Source organism: Giraffa tippelskirchi, chromosome 7 (assembly GCF_054371585.1).
Source record: "Giraffa tippelskirchi isolate mGirTip1 chromosome 7, T2T-mGirTip1v1.2.pri, whole genome shotgun sequence".
NCBI classification, from domain to species: domain Eukaryota; kingdom Metazoa; phylum Chordata; class Mammalia; order Artiodactyla; family Giraffidae; genus Giraffa; species Giraffa tippelskirchi.
The window spans coordinates 45800252-45813413 of NC_137281.1; the positions used below are offsets into that span (position 1 = coordinate 45800252).

Below are 13162 nucleotides of genomic sequence, written 5' to 3' on the forward strand. Positions count from 1 at the left end.
AAGAGTACTGGAGTGGGTTGCCATTGCCTTCTCCGTGTTGATTAATAAATGTGGGTAAAACATACTTTTACATACTAAATATAATTTGATATTTTTTGAAAATATCCTCTATGTGTAGATAGTCAAAGAAAGAGAAGGAGAAAGAGAAAGTCAGAGAGCAACAGATTTTCGGTGGTGAAAGGTTTGGAACCATCTAGGTCAATATATTATTAGAATCGAAGATGCTCTTCTGAGAGGTGAACTGGTAATTGAAGCTGCTGCTGCTGCTGTTAAGTCGCTTCAGTCGTGTCCGGCTCTGTGCGACCCCATAGACGGCAGCCCACCAGGCTCCTTTCTCCACGGGATTCTCCAGGCAAGAACACTGGAGTGGGTTGCCATTTCCTTCTCCAAGGCAGTAAAGTGAAAAGTGAAAGTGAAGCCGCTCAGTCCTGTCCGACTCTTCGTGACCCCATGGACTGCAGCCTACCAGGCTCCTCCGTCCATGGAAGAAACAAGTCTAAATACTGTTTTTTGACTCTCAAGCCAGTGCTTTTTCCACTCTACCCCATTCCATGTATGGCTTGTTAGTTTTTCGGAAATTATCCCAAATTATGTCCTAATTTAACTTTATCCAAGTTCATCCCAGTAAACAAAAAGAGCAAGGTCTTGGACGAAAAGAGCAGTCCGCCGAGCCAGTAGATAGCGCCCAGACACTGCCCCCCAGGGTGGGTGGAGGCTGAAGGGGGCGGGGCTCGTGCGGATACCCCGGCCACTCCAGCCTTCCTTTAATTGGTCCGAGGGCCTCGGCCCACTATCCAATTAGAAGCGGCTGCGTCATCACATTACTGGGCAGAGAGGCCGCCCGCGGAAATTTGAAATGGCTGACGGATTGCTGGCGGGTGGTGGGCTGGGGTCGGAAGCGATGGCGCCGGAGCCTGAGCTTCCTGCCTGGGCGGCCGTGGAGGAGCTGGAGCGCCTGGAGAAAGGTGAGCACCCGCCGTGCGGGAGGAGCCGCCGTCTGCGACAGACCGTGTCGGCCGCGCGGGGGGCGATGGGACTCTCCGAGGGCGCCTGGGGCGCAGGCCTTCCGGACTTGGCTGGCCTGGGTGGCGGCTGTGACTGGGCGAGGCCCCGACCCACTCTCAGGACTTCGAATCGGGAGGTACCCGGGACACCTCTCCTCCTCGCCCAATCTGGCCTCAGCTTCCTCGAGACTGGAGGGAGTTGGGCTGGGCGGGGATCCCTACTCTTGCTGTCTGGGTACCCCCCCTCCCCGCCCCGCCACCCCGGTTTTGTGCGCGAGTTTGTGTGTGCAGAGTGGACTCATATTTTTTTATTTGCATCTCAAAGGAGATCACGTACCACTGTCCCCTTTCCCGAAAGAAAAGGACCTTGAACGCTTGGCCTAGATAGCAGCACTGAGCATTGAGAGCAGGTGACGTGCCCAAAGGTAGGGGAGCCAATTTGTGACACAGTATTAAAAAATAGAACCCAGGTCTAATTCTCAGTCCTTTCTGTCTCTTCATGGAGACTCTTTTTTTCCCCCTGATATTTTAAGGTGGTTCAGGTTTTTACTTTAACATTTTCAGTTGTATTGTGTAGTGGAAAGAGTCCTGGAGAAGTGAGAAAACCTTAAGTGTGACTTAATTCCACTACTAACTCCTCTTTGTGATCTGGCGACAGGTGACTTCAGTTTTCTCATCTGCATAACAGGTAGTAGTGCTGCTGAGTGGTGAAGATTAAGTGAAATAATGTGTGAAAAGTATTTCAAATTGGCTCTGAACACACATAACTTAAAATTTACCATCTTAACTATTTTAGATGTGGATTCAATCCCTGGGTTGGAATAAGAAATCGCAACCCACTCTTGTATTCTTGCCTGAAAAATCACATAGACAGAGGAGCCTGGCAGGCTACAGACCATGGGGTGGCAGAGTTGGTTAGCCACTGAGTACCTAATTAGTTTTAAATGTACAGTTAGGTGGTATTAAACACATTCACATTGTTGTGTAGCCATCACCACCATCTGTTACTATGATTCTTTTCATCGTGTAAACTGAAACTCTATACCTATTGAATAATAACTCCCTACTCGCCCCTCTCCCCAACCCTTGGCAACTACCATTATACTTTCTGCCTTTATGATTTTGACTACTTTAAGTACCTCATATCAGTGGAATTACACAGTATTTCTTTCTGTGACTGACTGGCTTATTTCACTCAGCATAATGTTCATCCAGCATAATCATAAATTTCTTCCTTTTTTAAAACTAACGAGTTTTAGCTGTGAACATGTATGTACAAATATCTCTTGGAGACCCTGCTTTAAATTGCTGGGTCATATGGTAATTCTGTTTTTAAATTTTTGAAGAATCACCGTAAGTTTTCCATAGTGGCTATACCATTTTACATGCCTACCAACAGTCCACAAGAGTTCCTGTTTCTCCACATCTTTGACAACACTTGTTTTCTTGGTAGCTTCTCTTATTGTTTTTGGATAATAGTCACCTAATGGGTGTGAGATGAAGTATTATTTCTTTAAAAAACATCGATGTTATGTGATGGTCGGTGTGAAATAGTTTATTCTCTCAGTTGAAGTTGGCATACTATTTTCATCTTCCCGAGGTTCAGAGAGATTTTCACACATTAAATAAGGTATTGATGTCCTCTGAAGCTCAGGTGCGTTGGTATCTGCGAGCAGGAAACCCTAGAGTACACCTTGGTTATCTTGTTGCCAAGTCCAAACTCACTTCCTGCTCTCTGCACCACAGGCCAGTAAATTGAGAGACGAGTTGTTGGCACAAGGAATAGTGACTTTATTTGGAAAGCCGGCAGGCCGAGAGGATCGTGGACTAGTGTCCCAAAGAACCGTCCTGCCAAAGTGAGAATTCAGCTTTCCTTTATACTGAAAGGGGCGAGGGTGTGGCTGGTTGTTGCACACTTCTTTGTTTCAGAAGCCTTTATTCTTGCAGCTGTTCAGGTAGGTCAAGTCATGATGTTTCTTCAACAAAGCAAATGTTATTCTTTGTTCTTCAATGTTTTATCTATATATGAATGGGAAAGGGGTGTTATGCCTTTAAAGGTCAGAGGCTTGAGAATGGGCTATCCTGTTTATTTCAGGCTATAGGCAACATTCTTGAACTTGTATCAAAAGTAATAGAATACAAAGATTCAGTTCAGTCGCTCAGTTGTGTCTGACTCTGCGACCCCATGAACCGCAGCACACCAGGCCTCCCTGTCCATCACCAACTCCTGGAGTCCACCCAAACCCACGTCCATCGAGTCGATGTTGCCATCCAGCCATCTCATCCTCTGTTGTCCCCTTCTCCTCCTGCCTTCAATCTTTCCCAGCATCAGGGTCTTTTCCAATGAGTCAGCTGTTCACATCAGGTGGCCAAAGTATTGGAGTTTCAACTTCAACATCAGTCCTTCCAATGAACACCCTGGACTGATCTCCTTTAGGATGGACTGGTTGGATCTCCTTGCAGTCCAAGGGACTCTCAAGAGTCTTCTCCAACACCACAGTTCAAAAGCATCAATTCTTCGGCTCTCAGCTTTATAGTCCAACTCTCACATCCATACATGACCACTGGAAAAACCATAGCCTTGACCAGATGGACCTTTGTTGGCAAAGTAATGTCTCTGCTTTTTAATATAATGTCTAGGTTGGTCATAACTTTCCTTCCAAGGAGTAAGCATCTTTTAATTTCATGGCTGCAGTCACCATCTGCAGTGATTTTGGAGCCCAGAAAAATAAAGTCAGCCACTGTTTCCACTGTTTCCCCATCTATCTGCCATGAAGTGATGGGACCGGATGCCATGATCTTAGTTTTCTGAATGTTGAGCTTTAAGCCAACTTTTTCACTCTCCTCTTTCACTTTCATCAAGAGGCTCTTTAGTTCTTCTTCACTTTCTGCCATAAGAAACAGATCCAATATGGAGGCAGATTTGTTCTTCCCTGTTACAGTCCGTGGGGTCGTGTAATTCTGTTGCCCTAAACTGGGGCAAAGAAGTGGAAGGAGGGAGAAATAGAAGGGGTGGGGGAAGAGAAAGAGACTCCTGCTAAAAGTCTCAGAGAACCTTCCTGAAACCACTGGAAAGGACTTAGCTGGTCTAAATGCTACCCTCAGCATGTTTATTTATTATAGTAGTCATTTTGTCTATTAAAAACATATTACACAGAATTAGATATCCCACTAGCTCAATCATGCCTTGTGAAACATAATTACATACAGCTCAAACCTAATTCGATTAGCATTGTCTAATCCTTTTGTTAGACGTAGGCACTGAAATTAGCGAGGAAGAACCTAGTAGCTTTGGTGAAGTAAGTGAAAGTGAAGTAACTCAGTCATGTCTGACTCTTTGCGATGGACCCCATGGACGGTAGCCTACCAGGCTCCTCCATCCATGGGATTTTCCAGGCAAGAATACTGGAAAGGGTTGCGATTTCCTTCTCCAGGAGATCTTCTGACCCAGGGATTGAACCCATGTCGCCTGCATTGTAGACAGACGCTTTACCATCTGAGCTACCAGGGGAGTCCATTGGCAGGTCAGTATAAACCCCCGACAGGGTTTCTGCCATAAGCCCTATGAGGTCACCGCGAACCGCAAAGCAGGGCTCCTCACTTGATTCGTGCAGGGCATGTCATTCATTCACACAGGCACACTGTAAAGTTAGTAAAGTATAGCAGAAAACAAGTTCGCTAGGAGAACAAAGAACTAGAGCTCCAAGCATCTTTACCTTGTCCTAAAGAATCCCCTACCGGCCCCCAAGATAAAAGGTTGCTGCTGAACCACAAAAGATGCCAGGATTCTTGGCCTCCTTCTCCAGAGGAGAAGAATTCAATCCGGGGCCAGTGACGAGGCTTGATCACTCAGAGCTTTTGTGTAATAAAAGTTTTATTAAAGTATAAAAGAGATAGACATTATGCATTATTAAGAACGCATATCCATGTTTATTGAGTGATATTGACAGGTGATACTGTAGAAATTAAAGGGACGTTTCAATTTGTTTTGAGACGACATATTGGAAACCACATCTACATTTAATACAGCTTTATGGAATTGTTTTTTTTTTAAATGAATGTAAGATATTTGACCATTATAAGTTGCTTTGCTGTTGTTGTTCAGTCGCTCAGTCGTGTCTGACTCTGCGACCTCATGGACTGTGGCACACCAGGCTTTCCTGTCCTTCACCATCTCCCGGAGTTTGCTCAAACTCATGTCCACTGAGCCAGTGATGCCATCCAACGATCTCATCCTCTGTCGCCCCCTTCTCCTCCTGCCTTCAATCTTCCCCAGCATCAGGGTGTTTTCCAGTGAGTCGGCTCTTCCCATTAGGTGGCCAAAGTATTGGAGCTTCACCTTCAGCATCAGACCTTCCAATGAATATTCAGGGTTGATTTCCTTTAGAACCGGCTGGTTTGGTCTCCTTGCTGTCCAAGGGACTCTCAAGAGTCTTCTCAAGCGCCACAGTTCGAAGGCATCAATTCTTCTGCACTCAGCCTTTTTTCTTGTCCAGCTCTCACATCCATACATGACTACTGAAAAAACCATTTGACTATACGGACCTTTGTAGGCAAGTAATATATCTGCTTTTTAATACACTGTCTAGGTTTGTCATTGTTTTTCTTCCTGTCTCTCTCTCTATATATATACATAAGTTACTAGCTCTAGTAATAATCATAGCTATATCTTCTGAAGGGGAACTTGGGGGATTTCCACTGAATTAAAAAACAACCCTCTTTCTTTGCCTCACAGAACAACAACAAAAACCTAACCCATGGAAGATTTTAAGTTCTTACTGTTTTGAAGTAGAACTTGAGTTTTGAGATATTTTTAAATTTAGAAAAAAAATTTTTTTTGATAGTGATAGAGGTAAGTAAAGCATTATATCCAAATCCTTATTTATATTTTATTTGAAATTTCTAAGCAAATATATGAAAATAGAAGCAGTTTATAAGCATTCAAAGTGTCTGGGATAGTTGAGCCTGACTGTTTTTGTTGTTCTCTTAGGTTTGTTTGAAAATGAAGATTCATGCAGTGATTGTAGTGATCAGGTTAAACCAGGTAGTAGTTTACAAAGTTTTGTGCCAGAAGGAAAAACTCATTTCCCAGAAATGTTCCAGACAAGTCAACTTTTGTTCTATGAGCGATTCAGAGCTTATCAAGATTACATTTTAGGTGAGTAGTTCCTTTTTTTCACTTCTTTTATCTTTTAATTTACAGGTAGATTGTCTCAGTTCTTCAGACTGCCATTTGTTGGTTCTGAGAAAGTAGATTTACAAGGATTTATTAACTTCTCTCTGCTTTATGCTGTCTCAATTCTTATTGTGTTTAATTTGTTTGTAGCTGACTGCAAGGCCTCTGAGGTAAAAGAATTCACAGCTGAGTTCTTAGAGAAGGTCCTTGAACCATCTGGATGGCGGGCAGTCTGGCACACTAATGTGTTTGAGGTGCTAGTTGAGGTAAATTTAATTCTGTTGTTAAGACATTTATCTCTACCTAAAAACACTTTCCCTCAGACTGTTATAACCAAAGTGCTTATTTTTAATTAAGATTTATGAGCTGATTGAAAATGGCGTGTTTTTCACATCTAATTGCTGTGGTGTAAGAAGTGTTCTACAAATTTTAAAGGCAACTGAAGAGGGAATTGAGGTGGTTTAAGTTTCACTGTCCTTTAAAAAAGGGAAATGGATTAGAAACCTATGAAGTGGGGGAGGTATTTGAGACCATTTAAAAAATAAGAGGCCCAATTATAAAGTCAGTGGTGTTTGAATTAATTTTTTATCTTCTTAGTTCTAGCCCATTAAAGTAGCTCAAGCCAAGTAGGCATTTTAAAACTACCCTATTTTTTGCCTAAGAGATTTGTAGGTATGTAGTTAACCTCTTGATATTGTTTTCCACTGCAGAAAGTAAAAACAATCTTATTTTTCAACTAGCTGGGCCTTTTACATTAAATTTGCACTCTAATTACAGCTGTGAATTTTTCTCAGTGTTTGTTAACTGAACCACAAAAAACCCCATTAAACTAAAATGGTCAGAGAAGGCAATGGCACCCCACTCCAGTACTCTTGCCTGGGAAACCCCATGGACGGAGGAGCCTGGTAGGCTGCAGCCCATGGGGTTGCGAAGAGTCGGACACGACTGAGCAACTTCACTTTCACTTTTCACTTTCATGCACTGGAGGAGGAAATGGCAACCCACTCCAGTATTCTTGCCTGGAGAATCCCCGAGACGGAGGAGCCTGGTGGGCTGCCATCTATGGGGTCGTACAGAGTCGGACACGACTGACGCGACTTAGCAGCAGCAGCAGCAGCAAACTAAAATGGTAAACCAGGGAGTGTGAGTACAACTTGTACCTGCAGCCCCTTTAGAAAATGACATCACTTATATGAGTGACTATATGAGGCAGTGGTTTGCAAGCAGCTGCTCCTCATGGATTTTTAAATTTTGGATTATGCCAATATCTTTGGTTGCAGTTCAGGCCATTAATTTCATTATGATAGTAACACCCTCCGCTCAACATACCTCAGTTCTCTAAAAGCAGCCAAAATCATTATTTTAAAAGAGAAATGTATCATTCCCCTGCATTCCTCTAGTGCATTGCATTTACTAGAGGTCTGGTTTTGGCTTTATGGCCTCTCATTGTTGGATAACATGTAAAAGCCAAGTTCCTTCAGTGCCCTTTCTGTCCTGATCTCCTTGCCTCTCTTGTTACCTCCTGCTGCCTCTACCTCATTTCCTTCCTTTTGTTCCCGCAAGAAAAACTGCTTCTCTGTTCTTCTAGCTGCCAATCTCATCTCTGCCTCAGGGCCTTTTCATCTTTCCTGCTCTTGAAACACTGCTTCCTTTTCATTCCAGCTCAAAAGTGACTTCTCCAACCCTCCCAGTAAAACCAGACCACCACCCCTGCTACTTAGTCTTTGTCACATACTTGCTGCCACCTTATTTGTTTATTTGTCACTTCGATTACAATGTCAGCTCCATGTGGGTACAAGCCAGATCTGTCCTGTTTGTCTTTATGTTATGGAAGAAGGCTCCCCACTCCCATTTCATGCTTTTAAAAAGAAATCAAGCTGTAAGTAGTGTTTTAGATGTACCTTAATTTTGATTTGCTTATGTTAAGTCACATTTTAAATTTCAGGTCACAGACGTAGACTTCGCAGCTTTGAAGGCAGTGGTGAGGCTTGCCGATCCATACCTCTGTGAATCGCAAGTGAGCACTTTTACTTTGGAGTGTATGAAAGAGCTCCTTGATCTGAAGGAACACCGGTTGCCCCTGCAGGAGCTGTGGGTGGTGTTTGATGATTCTGGATTTTTTGACCAGACAGCACTTGCAATTGAGCATGTCAGGTAAGAATAGAGGTTGATAAAAGTAACCTTGTGGCCAAAAACTTTGGATGAAATGCTATAATTCTGGTCTGTATTATACCTAGATTTAAAGCTCAAACTGTAAAGCTGGTCTCTGCAATATTTTAAAATATTCAAAGACAGAAGGATCTTTTTTAAATTAAAAAATGATTTCAATGTTTAAAATTTTCATTTTGAGATAATTTCAGACTTACAGAAAAGTTGAGAAAAATAGTACTAGGGATTCCTGTATAGCCTTTTCTCAGTGTCCCCAAATATTAACAAAAGATAGGGGATTCTTAATTTGGTTTGTATATGTTTAGAAACTACCTTAAAAATTCTGGATGCTAAGGCTGTAGTTGATACACTTAAATATGAGGAAAAGAAAGAAGATGAAGAAAGTGATATACCATCACCTGTGCACTGATAAGACTGACATACAGTGTTTTCAAGGATGTGTCTGGCCAAAGAAGATGTTTTCTCAGGCCACTTCTGGGATCCTTAGGGGGATGTGCATGCCTTTCAACCTTTTTTGGCTGAGTTGGTTTCTTCTTGTACAGGTGCATGCCTCGTCCCTCAAGTGAGAAGGAAAACTCATACCTGCATTAAAAGTTATGTTTTCTTTAGTTTCAGATAACTTTTTTGTCAGATATTTCCTGATACAGATAGTTCTTTTGAATCATCTTTTTATAAGTTTATTTACTAAGGAAGGCTTATTTTTGGCTATTTGAAAATGGACTTATATTCCTCCATAAACTGGAAGACTGGATAATATAAAAGTCATGTTAATAATGCTGCTTGGTGTTTTGTAGTTCAAAAAGTACTTTCCAGTTTCTAAACCATTCGTGAGCTAACCTGGTTTTGTTGAACTTAATTTGATACTCTACAAAGAAGCAGAGTGTCTTGCACCCTATCTCTGACATTTCATGGAAGATATCTAATTGTATTCAGGGACATTTAACCATCGGTATTCAATATTAGGCCAAACAATATAAATCTAAAGAACTGGCTTATGTCCAGAACCAAAAAAAAAATCCCTTGTGTTTCTCTCACTTAAAAAAGCTGTCAACTGAAGCATTTGAAAGTAAAGGGATAATTGATGTGTTTAGGAAATTAGAAATCAGGGAGTTAATCTTCTTATGGGTATAGAAGTTGGTAGAAAGACAAGTATCTGGAATTAGTATTATTTGAAGGAGAACCTGGCTAAATAATCCTTCATTTTGAGGGCTCGGATTCTGATCACTGTCAAGAAAAGGTCAGATTATGAGGGTCTTCGTTTGTTCATTTTATTCAGTAAGTATTTCAGTGCTGTGTTTTGAGTTGAGGATGAGATTTGAGTGGTGCACAAAACAGACACAATCACCATCACCAGAGAGCTGGCAGTCTAAATGTGGGAGAGGAACCTTGATGAAATAATCACATAAAGATATGTGTGTGATTGGAGACTGCAGTGAGTACTGTGAGGGATTACAGAGTGTTCTAAGACTAGCTCAGGTTTCCATAATATGGTTATTTCCTGAGGAAATGGTATTGGAACTTGGGTCTGAAGGGTTGGCTAGGTGAAAGTTGTTGCTGCAGGGTGGAGGAAGAAACATGTTCGGAAGCTCTGAGTTTAAGGAGCCAAAAGGCCAGAGTGGTTGGAACGTAGACAGTGATAGATGAGACTTAGGAAGCCAGCTCAGAGGGTCAGAAGATGCAGGGATTTGTTAGCCAATGAATCATTTTTGTCTTCAAATGCAGTGGGAAATCCTTGAAGGGTTTTCAATCAAGGGAGAATATGATCAGCTTTTTATTTAAAAGTTTCGTTCTGGCTGCTGTGTAGAAAGTAAATGGAGGGGGAACAGGTAGAGAGACCAGTTAAGAGACGGAGTGGACTAGAGTGAAGATACAGCAAGTACAGATTAGGCTTATTGAGAAAGGAGGATGGCTAAGACTTGATGGTGGAATGGATATAGGAGAAGGCAAGGATGACTCCCAAGTTTCTGTCTTGAGAGGATAAACACTGGTGGAAGTACAGATGTGAATGAAAAGTGATTGCCCAGTTCTGAGCTGGTGAGGATGATATTTGAGCTGGGTCATGAAGTGTAAATATAAGCTTGTGTGTTAGTCGCTGAATCGTGTCCAACTCTGCAGCCCATGGACTATAGCTTGCCAGGCTCCTCTGTCCGTAGACTTCTCCAGGCAAGAATACTGGAGTGGGTTGCCATTCCATTCTCCAGGGAATCTTCCTGACCCAGGGGTTGAAACCAGGTCTCCTGCCTTGGAGGCAGATTCTTTTACCGTCTGAGCCACCAGGGAAGCCCAAATATAAGCTCACCAGGTGGAAAAGGTGGAAGGCAGCCTGACCAGCATGTCACAGCGGGTTTGAAAGAGCTTGTGAAATTGGAAGTTTGCATATAGGGGCTCCGAGGCAAGACAGGTGCTCTAGAAGTGGACTGTAAGTCCATCTAATATCACCAGTCTCAGGAATTTGGACTTTGTTTTGAGGACAACAAGGAGCCAGCAGAGTTTTTGGTTGAGTAAAGGCACGCTCAGGTTTCCCAGCTGGTGCTAGTGGTAAAGAACCCGCTATCCAATGCTGCTGCTGCTGCTGCTAAGTCGCTTCAGTCGTGTCTGACTCTGTGCGACCCCATAGACGGCAGCCCACCAGGCTCTGCCGTCCATGGGATTCTCCAGGCAAGAATACTGGAGTGGGTTGCCATTTCCTTCTCCAGTGCATGAAAGGGAAAAGTGAAAGTGAAGTCGCTCAGTCGTGTCCAACTCTTAGCGACCCCATGGACTGTAGTCTACCAGGCTCCTCCGTCCATGGGATTTTCCAGGCAAGAGTACTGGAGTGGGGTGCCACTGCCTTCTCCACTATCCAATGCAGGAGACATAATAGATGTAGATTTGATTCCTGGGTCAGGAAGATCCCCCGGAGGAGGGCATGGCTACCCACTCCAGTATTCTTGCCTGGAGAATCCCATGGACAGAGGAACCTGGAAGGCTACAGTCCATAGGGTCACAAAGAGTCGGACCCAGCTGAAGCAACTTAGCATTCACGCACACAAAGGCATGCTCAGGTTTGTTTTATTTTTTTTGTTTGTTTTTAAGAGATGGACGCTGGAGGGTGAAGAGACTAGCAGTCCAATCCATAAGAATTAAAAGATGGCTTCATTTTTTTTTTTAATTTATTTATTTTCTGATTGAAAGATAATTGCTTTATAGAACTTTGTTGTTTTCTGTCAAACATCAACATGAATCAAAAGATGGCTTCATTTTCAATGCTCCTTCCTTTTCAACTTTTTGACAGCTATATAGTCTGTACTTACTGGCTTTCACTCACGCCTCTACTTCTACAGTATTGAAATTGTGCTTAAGGTCACCTATATTCTCATATCTAGTCATCACTCCTCTGCTCTCATCTTGCCTTGACCTCTTGGTCACATTCTAATTATTTGATCATTCTCATCTTCTTAATATCCTCTCCTCCCAGCTTCTGGGACACTGCCTTATGATGGTGTGTCACAGGGCTTGCTTTTTTAGTAATCTTGGACTGGCTGGTTCTTCCTCTCATACTCAAATTTCAGAATGTTAATTTCCCAGGGCTTAGGGCTAGGCTATCTACTCTTATCTCTCTCTAATCAGCTTTGGAAACACATTAGAATCTCCTGGGACTTTTCTTTATAGGAGTATTCCAGCTGGTACATGAAGAAAGAATGATGAGAGTATATCCCTTGAAGCATTCTTGCCAAAAAGTCTTTCCTAAAGATGATCAAGTCGCTAGTTCTTACTGTCAGTTCACTAGAAATAAAGGAAACAGAACATGTTAAATGACCCCATGGGGATGCAATCAGTAAAATTCAAAGTGTGGGAAACTATTAAATAAATTGCAAGGTAAAAAAGAGGGATGGATAATCTATAGAGTAAAAATGATTTAATTACATTTAATGGCTGATCTTTGGATCTTGATTTAAATTAGCCAAATGTAATAAAACAACAGCAGCAACAATGAAAGAAAGAGATAATTAGGGAAAACGAAACACTGGGGATACTTGGTTATTAAGTAATTAAAACTTTTTTGTATAAAGATTTATCTCAGAGGCACAAAGCAAACACTTATGAGTGATATGTCAGAAATTTGCTTTAAAATAATCCAGTGTCAGTATGGTGGGGGTAGGAGAACAGAGAAGTAAGTGGGTGGAGTAGAGGGAAAATAAGATTACCATGAGTTGGATTGTCAAAGCTGGATCATGGATACATGGTATTCATGATACTTTTTGTTCTTGTAAATGTTTGAAATTTTCGATGATAAAAAATTTGTTAAATTACTTTGGGGAACTTTAAAAAAATATGGATCCTGTACACTTTCTCTCCTGTCTCCCACCCAAGGGATTCTGATTTATTGGTCTGGGATAGGGTTGCAAATCAATTTTTAAAGGCTTCCCAGGGGACGCCAAAGTGCAGCCAGAGTTGAGAACTACTGCTTTATGTCTCCTGATGATCTCATCTATTGCTTTAATGCCATCTATATGCTGACAATGTCCAGATTTATGTCTCTAGCCTTGACCTTTATCTTGAGCTCAGGTCTTGTATATTCATCTGCACTCTTGACGTCATCCACTTGGAGTTCAAATAGGCATCTCAACCTGAACATAGTGAAAACAGAACTCTTTATTTTTAGCCCTAAACTTGTTTCTCTCCCAGTCTTTTCTAAACAAATGGCACTACTTTCCACCAAGTTTCAGATGGTCAATAAATAGTTCTTCTGATAAAAAGAAGGTTGCTTCAGAACCAGTGTTGTAGAAAAACTTCTTTAGCCAATCCAAAGAGGTTCTTGTGGGACTCATGA

At 42.1% G+C, this 13162-nt stretch overlaps 2 protein-coding genes across 26 annotated transcripts in view; one reads left to right on the plus strand and one right to left on the minus strand.

Annotated features, from left to right (window-relative positions):
- The first annotated feature begins 826 nt into the window (after positions 1–826).
- The window catches only part of SHCBP1 (SHC binding and spindle associated 1), a 38613-nt gene continuing 26277 nt past the window's right edge, over positions 827–13162 (plus strand). For 2 of the 21 annotated variants that reach the window (XM_081508000.1, XM_081508021.1), the window contains exons 1-4: positions 827–965; positions 5995–6162; positions 6331–6446; positions 8126–8334. In XM_081508000.1, coding sequence (XP_081364126.1) covers positions 857–965; positions 5995–6162; positions 6331–6446; positions 8126–8334 — 602 coding nt within the window. In that variant the 5' untranslated portion in view covers positions 827–856. Of the gene's footprint in view, positions 966–1022; positions 1142–1329; positions 1430–2750; positions 2960–4438; positions 4529–5280; positions 5558–5739; positions 5857–5994; positions 6163–6330; positions 6447–8125; positions 8335–13162 lie in introns of those variants that run through there. The other 19 variants (XM_081508013.1, XM_081508011.1, XM_081508010.1 and 16 more) reach the window with 19 other exon arrangements.
- The window catches only part of DRC4 (dynein regulatory complex subunit 4), a 123189-nt gene continuing 121501 nt past the window's right edge, over positions 11475–13162 (minus strand). For 2 of the 5 annotated variants that reach the window (XR_014059048.1, XR_014059053.1), the window contains exons 16-17: positions 12881–12959; positions 11488–12114 (exon numbers count right to left, since the gene is read on the minus strand). The gene's annotated coding sequence lies outside the window, so the exon portion shown is untranslated. Of the gene's footprint in view, positions 12115–12880; positions 12960–13162 lie in introns of all 5 variants that reach the window. The other 3 variants (XR_014059046.1, XR_014059050.1, XR_014059047.1) reach the window with 2 other exon arrangements.